Source organism: Hippichthys cyanospilos, chromosome 10, assembly GCF_059441005.1.
Source record: "Hippichthys cyanospilos isolate Australia breed blue-spotted pipefish chromosome 10, RoL_Hcya_1.0, whole genome shotgun sequence".
NCBI lineage: Eukaryota > Metazoa > Chordata > Actinopteri > Syngnathiformes > Syngnathidae > Hippichthys > Hippichthys cyanospilos.
This window is the reverse complement of record NC_142378.1, coordinates 8501450-8520423: the sequence shown is the minus strand read 5'-3', so window position 1 is coordinate 8520423 and position 18974 is coordinate 8501450. Positions and strand designations below refer to the sequence as shown.

Sequence of the window (18974 nt, the reverse complement as noted above, 5' to 3'; positions counted from 1 at the left end):
GGAAATGATTTTAACAGATTTCACTGACTACTCTGAACATATTCCTTCCCTCTGTGCTCCAAGATGAAGAACTGAACGTTCATCAATAGTTGAGAACATATGTCAAAGTCATTATTCTCAGCTAGCTTCACGCTCAGGAAGAAATATCGCCACTCGTCATCGTAGTTAGCGAGACCAATCACTTTAGAAAAACATTTCTCAAGTTAAAAACTATAGAAATGATCCCTGAAAGTATAGTCTTGATGTTGAAGAGCGCGAAGTCGGAATGTCACTTGTGAAAGTACTACTTTTACCCAGGGGGCAGCATTGTATGTATTTTACTCCAAACCTACCACACAGCGACTTGAAAAAACAAAACGAAGCTAAAGTCAATATGAACTCGATTTGGACGATTTAGTATAGTTTAGATGCGGATTATGTTTAACAGTTTTAAAATCCCACAATGCTTAGCGACGTGCGTTTTTTTAAAATTCGTTTTAAAAGAAAATCATGTGTTTTTGGAGCGCAACCATTGGCATTGGCCCAAATGTCAGTGAATATTAAAGTTAAAGATTACATTATTATTTATATCTTGTCCCCTGGCAAAAATCTTTAATTTAAGGGTGTTACGTAAAAGAAAGAAGACCACTGTGCGTCTATTAAAAGTTCCGGCAGTTAAATCGGAAAATAAAGAAGTTCCGACACAATGAAGCGCCGAAGAAGAAGAAAAAAAAGAGTTGCAGCCCCAAACTAACGAAGCCACATTGTTAGGAGGAATTAAAGTACAAAATTATTTAAAGAGGTTAACTTACGCATTTGAGAAAATTGATTATTTAGAATCTTACGTGGAAGAAAGAAAATCATGGTGCGTCCATTAAAACGATCCGCCAGTTAAGTTGGAAAAAAGGTTTAGCAACAGTGAAGTATTGTACCGTAAAAATGTTGTTCAAATCTAAAACATTTGCGACCCCAAGGAAAATAAGATAATTCATACAACCAAAGCATGCACCAAAAGAAGCTGATATTTTTATGTCAAATCGGAGACACCAGTAAAACATGACATTAGTCTCCAAACGGCAGCAGACGCTTTGGGCTTGTTATTCCTTCATGTGACACTAGGGGGCAGGATTATATAATTGGGACTACATTAACATGCGTCGAGTTTACTCAATTAGTTACGTTATTCTTTAACACTACTTTAATCATTTCAATGGGTGAAATCAATGCACATGTTTCACACACAAGCAATTACAAGCACAAGACGATATAAAGACGAATAAACAGAAAATCCGTACACCACATTATAAAGTAACTTTTCACTAGCTAAGCTAATTGTATCGCGTTGAAATTAACACACCCGCTGATGAAGTACTGTACTCTTGTTTTACGGAAATTGTTGAAAAAGTAATGACTCACCAGCATGTTGCACACGGAAGAATAGAACATATGAACTCATTACAAATTCAAACAAAAAAACTGTCGTGTTTAAAGATAAATCGAGTCCTACAATCACGTAAAATCCCGGTTACGTAAATGTGCTCATTGCGCATGCGCAGTTAACTTAGACCTGTTATGTTATCGCAGCAAATTTATTTAATGGATTTATCCAGCAGGAAAAAACTTCACACTCCAAAGTACTTTTTAGTATTTCTAAAAACATCAATCTATATAAATATTGTACTTTGAATGAATAAATAAATAAATAAATAAACAAAGCGACTCCATCTATGGAATGACCCTTTCCAGACTCGGGAGGAAGTTTTCTGTTTGCACAAATTTAAATTATATTCCTCGTCTCCCCCTTCCGTTGACTAACTCTCACATAAAATATATCAAATCAAGTAATATCTACGACTTGATTTAATTTTTGTCTTCCCCTTATAAAATGCTTTTCAATTATATTTTGCAAAGCCCACCCCCCTATCGGAGAATAAAAAGTCTAAAAATGATTATTTTTTAAAAAATGGCAAAAGGATACCTAAAACTGCCTTTTCAACATTAACAAAAGGAATATAAATTAACCTTCAACAACTACTGTTAACTACTTTTTACAGCGTTAATACAGATTAAAGTTTAGTCTACTCTAAAACATGAAAAAAATACAACCAAGTGCATTAAAGTGCCTGACTTGAAAAAAAAAAAAGCCACTCATGGCAGTGTGATTACAAAGTAGCCTCTGCCATTTTGACTTTGACATGCCACCTTTGGGTGAAATTTCAGCTCCCGACTGTATTCAACGCAATTCAATCTTTCCCAGGGATATAAAATGGTTTTGATGTAAAGATCAAAGTTCGGACAAAATCACACAAGGGTTAAACCAAACGAACGAATGTGACAGGAAGCACAAACTGGGATGGTGTTCGGATTCCAACCTATAACCTCGTAATTGAGGCAGATGCGCTAAGAACTCATATACTGTGCTACTCAGCAACAAATATCAACAAATAACCTGCACGCTAAAGATTTTAGTGTTACTGAGAAGACGTGTCCATCAACATCTAAGGTCACAACTAGGTTGTTTATTTTTATAACTGATACAGGATAAATGTTATACATTCTATTTTAACACTGATATTTTTGATTTTATTTTCAATGTCAGTATGCAAAACAAAAACAAAAAAGACAACACAAAGAAAACATTCAGTGAAATCAAGATGATACATAATTTCTTCAGTATTAAACCAATCAACTTGGAGGAGTGACTCCTTGTTGCGCCGCTAATAACGCGTTTAGCTACGATACAAAAAGGGGGCGTGGGCAAAAAAAAAAAAAAAACATAATGCAAACATCAAGAGTTGGCCAACAGCAAACACAGAGAACCACATGATTTTCAGATGTTGTAAATGCATACTGTATATAGAAAAAATACATATGCACATACTTGTCATAATGAAGAACAGGATACACAAACGTACATACGCGCGCTTATACAATGATCTCGTTCGTAGAAACGCTCATTAAATCCACCAACAATCAGAAGGCTATCTGGCTTTACAAGCTAAAAACTACACGAAACTTTCATTTAAAAAAAAAAAAAAAAAAAAGACAAATGAAACAGACATTCACATTTCTGAATCTATTTCCATTATGTGGTCAAGTCCTGTTGACTTTTAGTGCCAGACGATACTGCTGATGCTGAGTGAGAGGGTTTTTGTTGGAGGGCGGGTGGGGGAGGGAGTCTCATGGGCCCCATGAGTCCACAATAGTTTATGACATTTTCTCCCGACATGCTCACTCTGCGCGTACGAGTGAACACACGGGTGAACGTACACAAGTACTGTATTGTGTATTTAGTGTGAGTATGTTCATGCGTGTCCCCTTAAGGCGAGGCGGGGGCTTTGCCACCGCTGTAATGAACGCGGTATCTGTTGACGGCCTGGCCCTTGAGCTCTGTGGACAGGCAAGTGGTCTTGCAGGGGATCATGTCCTCCTCGTCCTCCCCCATCAGCCACTTGTGCACGCCACGCTCGGCCAAGGGTGTCACGTGCTCGGTCCGCCAACCCCGATGCCACTTGGCTAAGCGCTCGTGCTGGCTCGCCGCTACTCTGTGCTGAGACTGGGTAAGGAAAAGACGGGCCACATGGATTAAAGCAGTCAATCTCAAAACAAGTATATGGGCAACTTTTTAGCCAAATCCAACTAGTCAATGCAAAAGTGGTAAGTAAACCACCTCAATTTGACTTTTTATAGTACACATAAAACCACAGTGTTATACATAAAACAACTTCCACACCCTCTTGAGACCCAAATATTTGTGTCCACTGTTGTGTCCATTTGGTCTCGGCAAGACGGGCAACGCTACTTGCATCCCACCCAAACATATGAGACATCAATGGAAAGGTTGGGATGTCCTCTACTGAGCACACAAGGACTTAGTAGAGTAGCTTAGATAACTCAAAATCTAGACACCAAAAATAAATGGACACATATGACTGGGCCCCGGGAGGATATTCTGTGTGTTGACAATCAGGCCCATGGAGAAGAGTTAAAAAAAAAAAAAAAAAAAAAAAAAAAAAGACATGCAAGCATACCTTTCTGGCCTTGACAAGTGCTCCTCTGCGGTACATGTAGTCCTCAGAGTTCATGACAAACACCATCTTGTGAGTGTTCAGCTTGAAGCGACAGTCCAGGCTGCCAGCGTTCTCCACGCCCATTTGCCGGTGCCACTCTCGCCGGCAGCGCATGGCCTCCACCTGACGCACCTGCCAGCGCCGGAAACGACGAAGGTTCCTATGCAAGACCGACAAGTATTAGCTTTTTCTCTTACGGGTATTTCAAAACCAGAGCTGGTACAAGCTGATATGATTAACATAAAACATAACACACAACACAAAATACAAGCAAATACACTATGAATGAAGAGCATAGACAATAATGAGGTTTCCATTCAAATGCGCAAAACAAACATTTAACTAATGTTGTTTCCATTTGATTTTATTTTGCGAATAAATTGGTTAACTTATGTGCTTGAGGAGTGATGTAACCAGGGGTCTTAGACCCAGAATTTTATCCGTGATCAAAACATTTTATGTTCCTGTCATGGTTTACGCGTAAAAAACATTTCCATAGCCAAAATTCTTATTTAAGATATAAACTCTTATTTTTGTGAATTGTAGGCCTGTTTTTTCCTATCCAAACTTCTAACACTTCTTTTCATGTTTTATTATTTTCACCCAGTTCTTGAAAATTCGAATACATAGATGGAAATCCACCAAATTATATCAGAAAGACCTAAAAACACATACCCCATACACATAAAAAAACACAAAACAAAGAAAAAAATCTTGACACGCACACAAAAACATGTCAAAACACAAAAAAGTACACAAACACATGACTACAGTTGTAATTCAAGGATACAGTTTTTGCATATGTTAGCTTAATAGTTGACAGACGAGTTAAATACTGCAGTTCATGCCACCCGCAGCATAAGGCTAAAAAATCTAACTGCCATTAGGCTTGAGTCACATATTTGACATTCATTTTACGACTGCATCAGTTTGACCCTGAAAATGTCATCTCAAGAAAGGTTGGACTTAAGTGTTTTATTTTCACAAAATGAAATTCTTGTGATTATTAATTCTTATACTTGAATGACAGTTATGAATGTGAAATGTCCGGTTCTATGTACTTCAAACACTCCTGTACAGTAATTAAGATTTTATGATTGCTACGGAGCGGCCTTGGAACAGATTGAAAAATGTTCATTATTTTGTAATAAAAAAATGGTTATAAACATGTGAAGAAATGAAGGTCAGACCAGCATGTGAGAGCAGAAAGTGTTTGAAATCTCACAGGGTACAAAAAGTGTGAGTTCAACTATCTCACCGTGGAAGAAAGACTGGTTTGAAGAAGTAGCCATCTGCTTGTGAGCACAGACTCGATTCGGTTCCAACAAATTGCTCCATGTAAGTGGATAAGCACTGAGACATAAATGACAGTACTTAAATGGGACAATCGCATGACTGGATGTTGTGCTTTATAATATAATAATGCACTTACCTGAACATCCAAGGGGTCATCAGCCTGGGCCTCCTCTGTGTCCTGGAGCTCAATTGTCATTGTCACATGACCCTTGTTTTGAATAAACATGACCTGATAAAATCAAAAGATAGATATAAAGACATTTGCTTCCATACTTTAAAGATAGTTAAACGTGGTTTTGCACACAATCTGCATTGCCAGGAATCCAACTTAGTCTTTTCCGGGTTCGAAAAATTGTTATTTGAAATGGCTACATGCACTGCTTGCAGGACCTGCCCAAACAAATCATCACAAACTGTCTTTGGCTTTTCTAAAACAACAATCATCAATGTATTCCAAAGTGCATCTTATCTAATGCCAACAGTATTAAATTCAAAGCTAGCGATAAAGTGTGTATACGCTGTATCAAATTCACAAATGAATCAAACCTTAATAGTACTGTGGTTTTCAACCACGTAAATTCTCCTGTAAGAACAATTACACGTCCGCCTTACTTTTTAGTAAACTACTTTTTCCAAGAGCAGTGATTTGTCATAGCAACGGCATGAGCACATTCCATGGGTTGATCATCTCCTGCTGATCAGGTCTGGTTACTCTGTGACAAACAAATCAGCCTTGGCGGCTTCAATTGAGCAATAAAGGGACAGAACAATTCTGTCTTCTCTATTTTCTCCCTTGATGGTTTTTGTCTGAATAACCTGCTCTGGGGTGAAGTGCAGCCTGCCAATCTTTCTATGTGTTATGATAGTAAATATCTGATGCACACGAACGCCTGGAAACCAAAAAAACGTACAAAGCACCATTCATGCCCCGCAAGGAAAAAAAAAAAAAAATCGCTTTAATGCCTCATACTTTGCAGATAACATTGAGACTAAGAGTGCACGGTCGTCATATTTCCCCTGACTGGAAAAAGGTAAACTGCATTTTCAACACGTATGGTGTTTGTCCCAAGAGCCCATTGCCGGTCAAGACATTAGGAACAGCTGGAAGATAGTATAACGAGGTCAAGAGTGGTATCAAAATGTCAGTTTTTATGCCTTTGTTCAAAGATATTGGCTTGATTGACGACTGACCTTGAAACAGTTCTCTTCAGCCATGGCTCTCTCAGCCTTCCACTGATAGCTGGTCTCCCAGGCGGCTCGCACGCACTGGGAAGAGAGGTTCCCCCCGGCGGCACCCCGCTTCCTTTCGGCCAAATACAGATCCACCACTTGCAGACACACCTCGTCGCTCACCAGGTGCTGGAGCTAGAGTAGGACACAAAAAGTTCAAGTTATAGAGCATTGGACTTTTAGTCACAGTGCGGTATGTGAGAATATGCCTACCTGCCGGATGATATTGTGGATGACCTTGTCAATGGTGAAGCCGATGTAGGCGTGAATGGTGAACATCTCTCGCAGCGTGTCCTCGTACTGAGTGGAATCAAGGTTGCCATCCAGCAAGCTGCGAACCATGTCCAAGAAGGCTGGGTAGTACTCCTCTAACTCCACTTCACCTGCACATACAAAAATGTTTTACCTCAACTACACTTCAAACTAGGGATCCGTAGATGTAGGAAAAGTACTTAACATATCAAGAGCATTTGGACATGAAAGTGGAGCGTGCCATTTGGTGGCGAGCCAAAATTAAAGTGAATGCGCAGCCGTGCGGCGGTACAGTGGTTAGTGCGACTGTATAACATTGCATCCGTGTGTCCAACATGGTCTTGAACCATGTTTTATTTGGTTTAGTTTAGTGAACAATAATAATAATTCAGCAATGCCACATGAGAGCAAATTATATCCTCACGAACCGCTTTAAAACTGAATGTCACTGGTTAAGTCATCGATTTCTGAAGTAAAACCAGATGTTTGTAATGTCTTATTGTGATTAAAAAAAAAAGCGGTACGTATGCTAAGCTGTTGGAAAGGACTGCAGAAAGAGAATGAATATTAACGCTGAGAGGCTGAAACGAGATGATAATGACAATTTCAAGCAATTCCTTGATTATTTTCCTTTGTTGCGACTACACTTGAAATATGGGCAAATAAGTCCTAGGCACAATTTGTATTTTTTGTAACTGTTTCTTTAACATGTATGTATTTTGAACTGGGGGAAACATGCAGACTCCTCACAGCAAGGTAGGAATGTGATGAATCCAATATATGCAAAAATATTTGATAGCTGTTAAACTTGATCTATTCGTCAAGAACTAGTAAAATAGCATATCAACAACTATCTTGAAAATGGTTAAGAGTTAGTTTCTATAAAATTCTTCAATTTCATTATTTGAACAGTCATTTTTCTGATTTCTGTAGTCCATGATATCAGGCAGATTATTTTTTGCGTAAAAATGAGAAATTTGCAAAAATGTACTTTTACCATCAGAAAACAATTACTAAAACATATTGGGCGACTTTGCCAAATTGTTGTTGTTTTTTTAATCACTAAACAATACTAAATGAATAATAATTGGTATATAAACTAACTGGCAGGAAATTAGTTTGTAATACTCTTTAAAGGGAGTATGTGACCTCCAGAGGAATGCCACTCCCCATGTAATATCATTTAATGGTACCTAGACCTACGATTATATTTAAAACATACTGTTGGTCGTTTAGAACACATTTATTTACAAGTTTTTGAAATGTATAATTGTATTTATTCATTTTTTATGAAAAACGACCTAAATCTTACACAGTGCCACTTTAATGCATTTTAAATCAGAATATTAAATGCAAAAATAAATATTAAATTGTGATAGTTTTAATTATGTTTTTGTCTTTTTTTTTTCTTTTACATTTTATCTTTCAACTTACTTGGCTGTTTGAGGCGCAGCTCCAAGGCGAGGTCGCATGCCTTTTCTCGCCTCCCTTCGGCCACCAGCAACCTCTCCCTGCTCTGCTCGGCGCGGTGCTCCAACAGTTGCCGCTCGGCCTGCCGGTACACCCGCAGCAGGCGCGAGCACAAAGTCTGGTGCAGCCGCAGGAAGAAGTACCAGTTGTTGTTGACGTAAAACAGGTTGTAGACGTCGTCCAGCTCCTTCTGGTGCTCTGCTTCAGGGTCACGCAGGTCCACCTTCTCAGCAGTGGCGCCTAAACTGGCCTCCATTGGTGTGGATCCAGGGTTAGATGTGGTGTTGGCGGTGGTGGTCACAGTTTGGCTGGAGCCGCCAGGAGTGCTGCAAGTCTCAGTGTCTGGCAGTTGGGATGGGCTGCCGCGCCGCCTTCTGGATTCATTGTGCAGTTGCTGCTGGCTTTGGACTGAGCCTTGACCTTGGGCTGTTTGAGGCTGAGACTGACCACTAGTTGCTGTGGCATCAGAAGTGTTAGCATTCCCTGCTGCTGCAGCGGTTGGTGGTGGTGGTTGTGGTGGTGGTGCTGCTGCCGCTGCTGTTGTGGCCGGCGTTGTCGGTGCTGCTCCGCTCGCTCCTCGCTCTCCTCCATCGTCTGGCTCCGCCTCCTCATCAGTCCAATCCTCTGTGTCGCTGAGCTCACCGCGGCGCGAGAAGAACAGGTCGGGGACAAAGTGCTGGATGATGCGCTTTATGTGGTCCTTGTCGTCTTTGTGAATGGTGGGCTGGCGTTTGACGTGGTAGATGATGAGCGCAGCGGCGTCCTCCAATATCTGTTTGTCCTCGTACGCAAACACCATGTGAGGCTCGCTGGCCACCGCCGCACTGGAGCCGTTGCGAGCCTGCTGGCCAACACCTCCCTCTTCTGTGCTCTGCTCCTGTCGCTAAAACACAAGCGTGAAGATGAGCTTTAAATAGCCTTGATCAAACCTCAGATAAAATCAGATCACATTGTGTGGAGCTTTTGTAAAGCAGAATTGTGAGAAGATATGTAAGTTTATTTGCATTTGTATTCTCCTTGGAGACAGATCAACGTGTGATTTTTTCGTTTGTTTGTTTTTTGCCGATACCAAATATTAGTAGCCAAGGAAGCTGCTAACATCATTAATCAAACAATTGTTTTCGGTAAAACATTGTCTTCTTTTTCCTTATTTTTTTTTTTTTATTCTGACCAAAAGTTCAAGTAGTTTCCACTCACAGCACACCTTTGATTGTGATTAGGACATCTTAAAAATACATTATAAACCTAATCAATTTTCTATAATAAAGTTTTCAAAACAACAAAATTGTTAAACATTTAATTGTCTCTATTTTAAATTTCAACAAAAACAGAATTTGCAGATCTCATATAAAGTTAACGATAAATTGAAAAAAATATAGCCATTGTGGCACTGATAAATGCCCTGGCAGATAACCTGTCTTTCCCTACTTCACATTCATTCTCATTGCCTAGTATTTGGGGATTTTTTATTCTTGGGTTTTTGTGTGTGCCACTGTCCACTTTGCTGTTATTGTTACGGATTTTGCCCATAACGGGAATGATAAAGGGCTAATTCTATTCTTGCCTTATGATGCGTATATTATACAAAGATGAGGAAATTCAGAAGTCTCTTGGGATGGGAATCTGTGTTTGGTCAAACACACAGCAGCTGCCTCATGTGGTTTGTTTATACATGCAAAGTTACTCATTGAAAATTCAAAAACTACTTTGAGGCAAATGAGGCTGATGGTTTCTGAATATATATGAAGCTGGTAGCACAGTAATGCAAGGTGTAAAAGGAAGTCTGCAGAGTGAACTTGAGCGAATAGACATGAAACAAAGTAACATCTTTGGTGTAGTAGATCCATAACAGCAAAAAAAACCCAAAAAAAACATTTAACATAACTGAAATCTACAAGAGCTCATATTATTGGAGAATGGACAAAGAGCTAAGAAATTAATAGCCAGACCTTTCCATTATGGCTAAATTATGGTGTTGTATCTGTGATGCTGCACTGAACATTGTACAAAATATGAACTTCAAGATATCAAACTGTCACAGAATCCAGATGCTGTTGATGCAAGAAAGAAACTAAAATGTTCACCTCATCGTAGACACTTTCTATCTCATTGAGGAGACTCTTTGAGCGCAGAGCTTTCATGTCATTCTGTTTGAAGTTGACTCCTTGGTGGTCCAGGGACTTGAGGTAGGCCTTCTCATACTGCTCCCTCCAGATTTTGTTGAAACCCTGCTGGGCCTCTCTCCACTCCTCTTCCTTGGCTTTCAATCTGTGAACCACAACGAAGGTTCACTACGAAACTTTAATGTGGTAATGTGACCAACTACTGTATGTTATTGACCGCGATGGCAGATTTCACAGTTAGTACAGACATACATTCAAAAGCTACATCATTATGCAAACATCCAAACATTTCTCATGTATAGAGACCACCCATCCGTTTTCTAGAGCCGCTTCTACGCACAAACGTCGCAGGCATGCTGCTGCCTATCCCAGCTGGCTTTGGGCAGTAGGCTGGGGACACCCTGAACTGGTTGCCATCCAATTGCAGGGCACACAAAGACAAACAACAATTCATGCACCCAATCACATCTAAGGATAATTTACTATGTCCAATACACCTGCCATGCATGTTTTTGGAGTGTGGGAGGAAGCTGAAGTGCCCAAAAAGAGCCCGCGGGGGCTTGGGGAGAACATGCAAACTCCACACAGGAAGGCCAGAGCGAGATGGATTTGAACACAGATCCCTCTAACTGTGAGGCAGATGTGCTATTTACTCTTCCACCAAGCCGCCCCAGAGACCATCTGATATGTATAATCGCAGCAGATGTTTTATAGTGTATGAATTTGTGACTTTTCAATACAGCTGTTTTTTGTGTATAAGAGGGGGATGCTCTGACCTCTTAAGCACCACAGGCACTGCTGTAGCTGGACTCCTCTTAAGCCCCTCTATGATCTCAGGGGCCTTGTCACCATAGATGCGATACACGGCACGGCGTTGGATGACCTCAGAGGTGCCGCCCAGGCAGTCGTCAAGCCGGAAGCGATCCTGGTCCTCAGGCGAGAGACGAGATAGCTTCTTCTGCACACTCTCAAGTACTCGAATGGTGGCCAGGTTGGTCTCCAGAACAACATCCAACTAACAGGTAGATGTCAAAATGTGTTTGTTAATTAAAACTGTCTTCAGTCATAGTGTGCAGAGTATCCCATGAGGAGTCACGATTTACCAAAAAGTAATTTGTGATGTATATTATAAAAAAAAAAATCTATCAACACTCAAAAGTGTAAATGGATGTTTAACAATAATTTTAAAAAAGTAGAAAAAGACAATTTTACAAATTGCAAAGTGGCAATATACACGCCAGGTTGCTTACACTATCTGTACTTTTTTTCCCCTCAAAATTACATTTGTAAGCATTTGCTATGTATGAAACTTGCTATATATGAAACTTACATGAGTGTGTGTTCCATGTGCATGTACCATATATACAGCAGTGTACACGCGCTATAATCACACATTAATAAACACCATATATTTAAAAATATCGACGTAGTACCTCAAATCTTTCATCCTCACAGCGGTGCAATTGTTCTTCATAAGGGGTCTTCTTGGAGCTGACAAAGGTGGAGTCCTCTGACCAGGAGGGGAATGACACCCAGGTGTCATTTAACACCTTAACACATTAGCGCAACTCATCAGTGACAGGTTTCTCTGTACCATGCATTTATCTATCAATTTCAGATTGTAAGAGTAACTGAACAGAATGTGGTCCCACCTCTTTGCATAAGGCGGTGCGCCCACTGCATTTAGGTTGCTGGTAGGTCTTGGGCAGCGCTCTGTAGCTGGAGCCCAGGCGTTTGCAAGAGGCATAATCCACTTCCCTGCCTCCACCTCCCTCCATGTAGCGATCTGACAGCCCCGACATGGCATGAGAGAGCTCTTTGTCTCCCAAAAAGGACTTGAACTGTGTGTACACTTCAGGAAACTTCCTGGAAAGCGTTTGGATTCAATCATGAGTGACAAATTTCAAAATTCCAGACAATGTTTACATTTTTTTGCCGAATACTATTAGGCCATTTACTGCTGTGGAAGAAACGTACAAAAAAATGGTGTAATTTTCTGTTGCTGAAATATAGTAATGTACAAACCACACGTTTTTGCGAAAGCATTACAATTGCATGGTCCAAGGAATTCTCAAATGAAAGAAATCACCCAAACTGTGTTTTGGGTTTTTTGCAAAATTTTGAAATGTCTCATCTTTGTAGAGAGCTTTATCTATGAGCTGCAGTGATTTGCATTTACAACGTAATACTTGATACACTTTATAACTGAATAGTTTCAAAATGAAAGAAATCTAGAGATTCATTAACTTTTGGGGTCATTTTCCATAACCTACTTACCCCAGGAAAGGAGTGACCAGCTGGAGTAACTCAGCTCCTGATACCACCTCCTGGTTGAACAAGGCAATGCAGCGCAGGAAGTTCTCATACACTTCCTGGCTTTTAAACAGGCGACGAACCTAAAAGGCAAACGGCAGGTTATAGAACCAGTAAACTAATCATCCCATAGAAAAAGGTTAAAGATTCCCCACCTTATCAAAGAAGGAGAACTCTCGCAAGACTCCATGTTTGCCAACTGAAGCGATGGATTGGTCTTTGGTACAGGTATACTTCATTTTTTTCTTTATGGAAAAAAAAGAGAGAAAAAAAATCAGACATGCTTATTCCAATGAACCATCTATTGCATCGATGTTGAACAAGTTGTAAAATATTTGAGTGCACTACCTTGAGTAATGGAGACATGTGGGGAAGGAGTATGGGCCTGGGCCTCTTTTTGTTCTGTTTGGTTATCAGGTCATCATCATCTGGTCTTTTCAGCTGCTCTTTTCCACCCGTCAGCGAGTTCCCGGTGAACTATTGATAACACATTGGATTATGTATTGCTCGCCTGAATATGAAAGCTATGTGTCAAACTCATTATTAAGAAGACAAGGTTATCAGCATGACATTTTGCGAGAATAAGCGAGGGATTAAATATTGCTCTGTCTCGACTGACCAGCGATCTCTTGGCGTCGGGCAAGAATTGACCAAACTCGGCCAGCAAGTCCTCTTGTCCCTTGAAAAGACTGGCAACTTTGGAAAAGACCTCATCTTCAGTCATCCCGCTGGTGCCTCGACTGCCCCGGCTCTCCTTTACCTCCAACTGCTCCTTCTGGGAGGTGGAAGGCAGTGAGAGTATTACCAAAATGGACCTTAGTCACTCAGAGTGAAGACAAAATGCCACAGCAAAGACATGACTGGCAAAAACAGCAGAGTGCAATGCAGCACTCAAGAAGAGCAGAGTAGTACCTGATATGTATGAAGAATCTCTAGAAAGGCTCTGTAGATCTCTGGGTGGTCCAGAAAGCGGTTTTTGATCTTGTTTACGTAGCTGATGGCACTGTCGAATTCGACCGGACTGGTCTCTGAGGCGGGCGGGGACACAGATGAAGTGGCGGCTTGATTCTGATTCTCTCTGCTTGCCAAGGGAAGGGACAGTCTGCTGTGGTTTTCCGTGGCCCCGGCTGAAGAAATTGAGGAAGATAAGGACTCTGCCGAGGCTGACTTCACGTCACTGGTATGGGCCGGTCCGGCTTCAGAGGTGGTGGCGGATGCAGAACCGGAGGTCGATGTCGCGGTGGAGGTGGTGACAATCTTCCCCTGTTGGCCGGGCGACACCTGGAAAGATGACAAATTGAAATCCAAATGCTCTGAGAAACTGTGCTACGGTGTAACATATATATGTATCGTTGACAAAAGCAAGAGACTGTGAAAGATCACCCAGAGAAAGAACTCAATTTTAACCATGTTATCTTAACACCCTTGATACTACATCACCTACTATTGTCTTGTTTCCAAATGAGCATTAATCTGGGAAATGAACCCAACATCGCTGTAGAGCTGCATCTATTAATCAGCAACTAGTCAATCATCAAATGAGTTGATAGCTGTTTTTGTTAATTGCTTTGAGACAATTTGATTTAAAATAGTTCAAATTCTCATCATTTCAGCCTCTCACCAGTAAATATTCTATTTCATTAATCCAAGATGTAAACAGATTTATAACTGGATTGAATCTGAGTTGCAACTATTTTCCTGTACCTTGGGAGAAAAAAAAAATCACTTCTGTCTTTTTGTCTAAGATGCTATGGACCAATCTGGTAACTGAATTTTAGTTTGTTATTGCACTGTCAATATAAAATATTGTTGTTTAGTCATCTGATTTATTGATTGACAAATTAATCAAATATTAAAATAATTGCAAACTGTAGCCCTACATGAATGTGTCATGCTGTTATGGTTGCAGTCAAAAAGCCCTATCACGTAGCTGAGTCTCAATATTTAGCTTTACTGCTTTATTTTGGTATTTATAGCATACAAGCTTTGAAAATGCAGCATTACCACAGCAAACTGCCAAAGTGGTGCACAGAGCAGGCTCAAGACCCCAAAATGTCCTGTTGAAGGAGACCACACAGTACAAGACTGTTGACAACAGAACCCTAAGGATATGACGAGTGTGGCTCTGTCTTTCTGGAGAGTACGAAAGCAAATGTTTGCTGTGATAAATGGGGAGAAATCAACTTTGCATGTTCACAGTCTGGTGGATTGCACAAAGCCAATTTGAATTGTTTACTTTTGAAAATCCCACAGAAAAGCTGATGTGAAATAGAACAAAGTCAGTGAAGAATGAACAATACTAGGGTGGGGGGAATATTTCTGAATATTATGACTGAATAGAGTATAATGCGGTTTTGGACATGGAACAAGAGGAAGGAAAAAATATCATCCCAGGCAAGTTGCATATTGAAGACTTACGACGGTTTGTGAAATCGGTCGTAAAATCTCAGTTTGCATATGTTGGCTTATTTTTACTCAATATATTTTCTAGCAAAAATCCTGAATGTTATCTATTATATGTATTTACACAAATATTCAGATTTCAGGAAACCTGGAACAAAATGGCAGCAGGACCATAGAGTGAAAAAGAAAAGGATGGTAATCTTTTGGAATGTCTTAAATTTCTGCATAAATTATTGATAAAGTGTAGTTTGATTTTCATCTAAAACATGCAAAAAAATATAAACTTTTACATTACAAATGTTAGTTTTCATGCAATTCATTGAAAGTAAGACATTAACATTTTCAGGGCAAGGAGGAGAAGCTAAGAAAAACACTTGGTTTAAATAACGACCCCTCCTTTGGCAGCCAAATTCCCAACCAAATATTTTCCTGTACCTGCAGATCAAATGTGAACAACCATCAGGATACAATTTTGGACCATTTCTCTCTACAAAAGTGTTGAGGTTCAGCAAGATTACTCAAATGTCTGGTCTCTGATACGAGTAAAAACTCAAGGTCATGCCAAAGAGTCCCACTCGGAATTCTACGTCATGACTCTTCAGAACAAGTCTTTGCTTCTTTTGAAGTCATTATGTTTATTTTTGATTTTCCTTCTGCATTTTGGATCATTGTCTTATTACAACACATCTTTTTTTTTTTTTTGCTTCAGCTGTTGGACAGATGACATCTAGGTATTCTGCAAAATATCTTGATAAACTTGTGAATTTGACATTTCCATTGATGACAGCAATGATCCAGGTCATGAGGAAGCAAAGCATGTCAATAATGTAAGACTCCCCTCACCATGCTTACCTAAATGGCCATATTTTTCATTAAAGTGAGTTGCACCGATGGAAGAAAGTATTTTCCAAAGAAAGTCTTTTCTTGCCAACTTTGTGACATTTGTGGGAAACACTCTGCTACCATCGACGCATACCTAGAACTTTATGTTCGTCTTGGTGTGTGTGAGATCACGCGGGATCATTCAAGAGCTCTGCCTCAGACGACCGGATAAATAATAAGTGATGTGGCAGAGCAGAACCTTTGTGTAAGGAGTTCGTTTTTGACAGTCAGTCTAGACCAAATACACAATAAGGCCAAAACTGTTAAAAATCTTATCTTGAGGGTTCTATCAGAGATTTAAAAATATTAACATTTGTAAGATCCTTATCTACTTGCTCGGCCCGAGATTTTTAATTTACACTACTTTTTTTTTTTTTTAACCTCACTGAATATTCTTCACCATGCCATCTTTATAGGAGGACCACTCCTTGGGAGAGAGGCGAGAGTGCTGAGTCTTTGCCATTGATTAACATTTTGTCTAACCTTGGACTGATGAATATCAAGTCTCTTAGTGATACTTTATAACTTTTTTTCAGCTTCACGCATTTTAATTGTAGGTCTTCTGTGCACACTTTTGAGCAAGGGACATTACTGTCGACGTATATTTTTAATACCAACGATAAAAACATTTTTTGTCAAACATTCATTTAAGCAGAACATTTGTTTCTTCTTCTAACTTAGATAATCAGAATATGGAGCTCAATTTGTGCAAAATTTCCAAAGTGTTAAGGTGGAATGCCAGATGTCGTGAACAGAGTGTGAAGTTCGGGACCCGTGTACAGATAGATAGGCTCACAAGTCACTACCCACACCACGTGTGTTGAAGGTAACCCAATGACATTGCCAGTTGTCACACATCTAACTATTCTCTCACCTGTGAGGAGAAGGGTGACTGGAGGAAGGCAATTCCATTCTTTGGGACCTCTATCCGATACCCAGGTGGGAGAAAGGCATTGAAACCCAATACTAAGTCAGGGTGTCCATGGAAAAGCTGCGACACGCGATTTATTACTCCTGGGGTGTCAATACTGCAGAGGAGAAGAGAGGGTGTTAAAAAAAAATTTATATATATATATATATATATATATATATATATATATATATATATATATATATATATATATATATAACGTTTAAATGTTGCAATAAATGAAATGTAAACATTGATCTGCAAACAAACATAACAATCCCAAGTGTTTGCATTTAAATACGATGCTGGGGAGCGGACAGATGGGAAATACCTCTGTGACTTGAACTCTTTCATGATGTCGAGAAACTTGTTGTATATGCCAGGATCGTTTGCAAAACGTATTTTAACCTGGTCCAGGTATGACAAGGCATCTTCAACCTGCAACACACGTCAAGAACATTTGGAACATTAAGCATTCTACAGAAGCGTTTTGACACGGTCAAATATCGAAGCAGGATGCTGAATCAGCTCTGCTGCAGTTCAACAGCGTACGCTTGATATCGAGAGAGCCCCATTAGAAAATGACCGCGACGAATTGTAGGTACACAAATGCACAGCGGAATTTTGTCAATGGTACTTGTGTCATGTTTCGAACACGGCGTATGTTGTCGTTGTCCAATCCGAAATCTCTGAACAAATACTCAAGTAAACAGCCGTACGCGGTGTACAGCAAGTAAATAAATAAATAAATGAATGAATGTGTGGCTACCAAAACACGCCAAGATGCTTTTGTTCGCTGCTTTGTGCCCTCCTTCGTTTGCCACAAGCAAGTTTGGGATTATGTTGCGACAAGATAGTGTTTGTTCGCACAAAGCGTTGGCAGATATATTTGCAGGGCTACTCATGTTAGCATTAGCCAGTCAAATGACGACAATAAGTCCTCCGACACCTACACACGCATGCACATTTGTACACTCGATGTTTATTCGTCGCCCATTTTAACAACCTCGCGGGGAGAAAAATGCGAACACTGCAATTTGTATGAACGTGTTAAGAAGCTGCTATTGAAGTGGGGTAGCCTCTCTCGGCTAGCGTTTCTGGCGTCCTCCACTTTGTTCAGGGTGGCTGAAAAAAGGAACAAGAAGGAACTTCCCACAAGCGAGCTTTTTTCGAGTTCACATTTGCTCTCCGTGGCCGCCGATGACATAGTTAAATGGGAAAGTAGCGCAAAACTGTGTCACTCGACTGCCACTTGTGACGCCCACTCATACAAAATACACTTTCAACATTTAAGATTGAATATGGATGTTGTGCTGTTGAGAAATGAATAGTGAGCTCCGCGGGGTTAGCCGACAACGCTTTCACTCGTCTCGACTCGACTCGACGTTGGGTGCCTGAAACAAGGCAAGCCCGGTGTAATAAAACAAAATGGTTGTGACTCCGAGGGGGACTTTTCCTCCCCCTTTTGCCGTTGTCTTCCTTACCTTGAGCTTCTGGAAGTGTTGCTGTTGCTGCTGCACTTGCTTTTGTGTTATAACGAAAGGTTTGTCTTGAGTTTGGTTGATTTGTTTCGCCGTACTGTGCGCCTGGATCTTCGCCATGAGCCCGGCGACGACGGGAGGCTGCGGGAGCCCAACTTGCGAGGGAAGCTTCGGTGCCGCTTCGGCGGGTTGGCTAGCCGACAAAGCGTCCTCTCGGTCGGGGAGCCAGCCTGCCACCAGTGAGCAAAGCAAGCCCTACTTTGCCTGGCCCGGGCAATGTCGCTCCGCACGGCGCTAACGGACGGAAAATCCAGCCGAGTGGAGGCAGATGACAGACAAGCTGCTACTCGACGAGACTTTGGCCAAACATCGTCGAATTGAACGAGTGGAGTCGAAACGCATCCGAGAACGGGGGGGAAAAAAGCCGAGGGACAATGGTTGCCGTTTATCGTGTTTAAAATAACTATCGCCTGTCTCTTTAAATTCGGCGGCAGCGGCGTTACTCGGCGTCCGGAAGCTCGAGTCAAGTGAGAGGAAAAAAAGGGAGTGAAGAATCGTAGTGCGC

The 18974-nt window shown here is 40.6% G+C and overlaps 1 protein-coding gene and 1 non-coding gene across 2 annotated transcripts; both read right to left on the bottom strand.

Annotated features, from left to right (window-relative positions):
• Nucleotides 1-26: 26 nt before the first annotated feature.
• On the bottom strand, nt 27-241 carry LOC148416966 (small nucleolar RNA U3). The gene has a single exon (XR_015867094.1). It is a non-coding gene; the product is annotated as a small nucleolar RNA U3 (small nucleolar RNA).
• Nucleotides 242-2478: 2237 nt separating this feature from the next.
• On the bottom strand, nt 2479-18884 carry sin3b (SIN3 transcription regulator family member B). Its single transcript, XM_088426386.1, has 19 exons — nt 18413-18884; nt 17260-17366; nt 16893-17046; nt 13646-14014; nt 13353-13508; nt 13082-13210; nt 12889-12978; nt 12698-12816; nt 12073-12286; nt 11854-11970; nt 11197-11435; nt 10382-10565; nt 8262-9180; nt 6789-6958; nt 6537-6710; nt 5482-5574; nt 5308-5402; nt 4011-4209; nt 2479-3535 (listed from the first exon to the last, which is right to left on the bottom strand). Exons 1-19 carry the CDS (start codon nt 18527-18529, stop codon nt 3299-3301), a joined length of 3882 nt encoding a protein of 1293 aa, XP_088282512.1. The 5' UTR covers nt 18530-18884; the 3' UTR covers nt 2479-3298.
• Between the last annotated feature and the right edge of the window lie 90 nt (nt 18885-18974).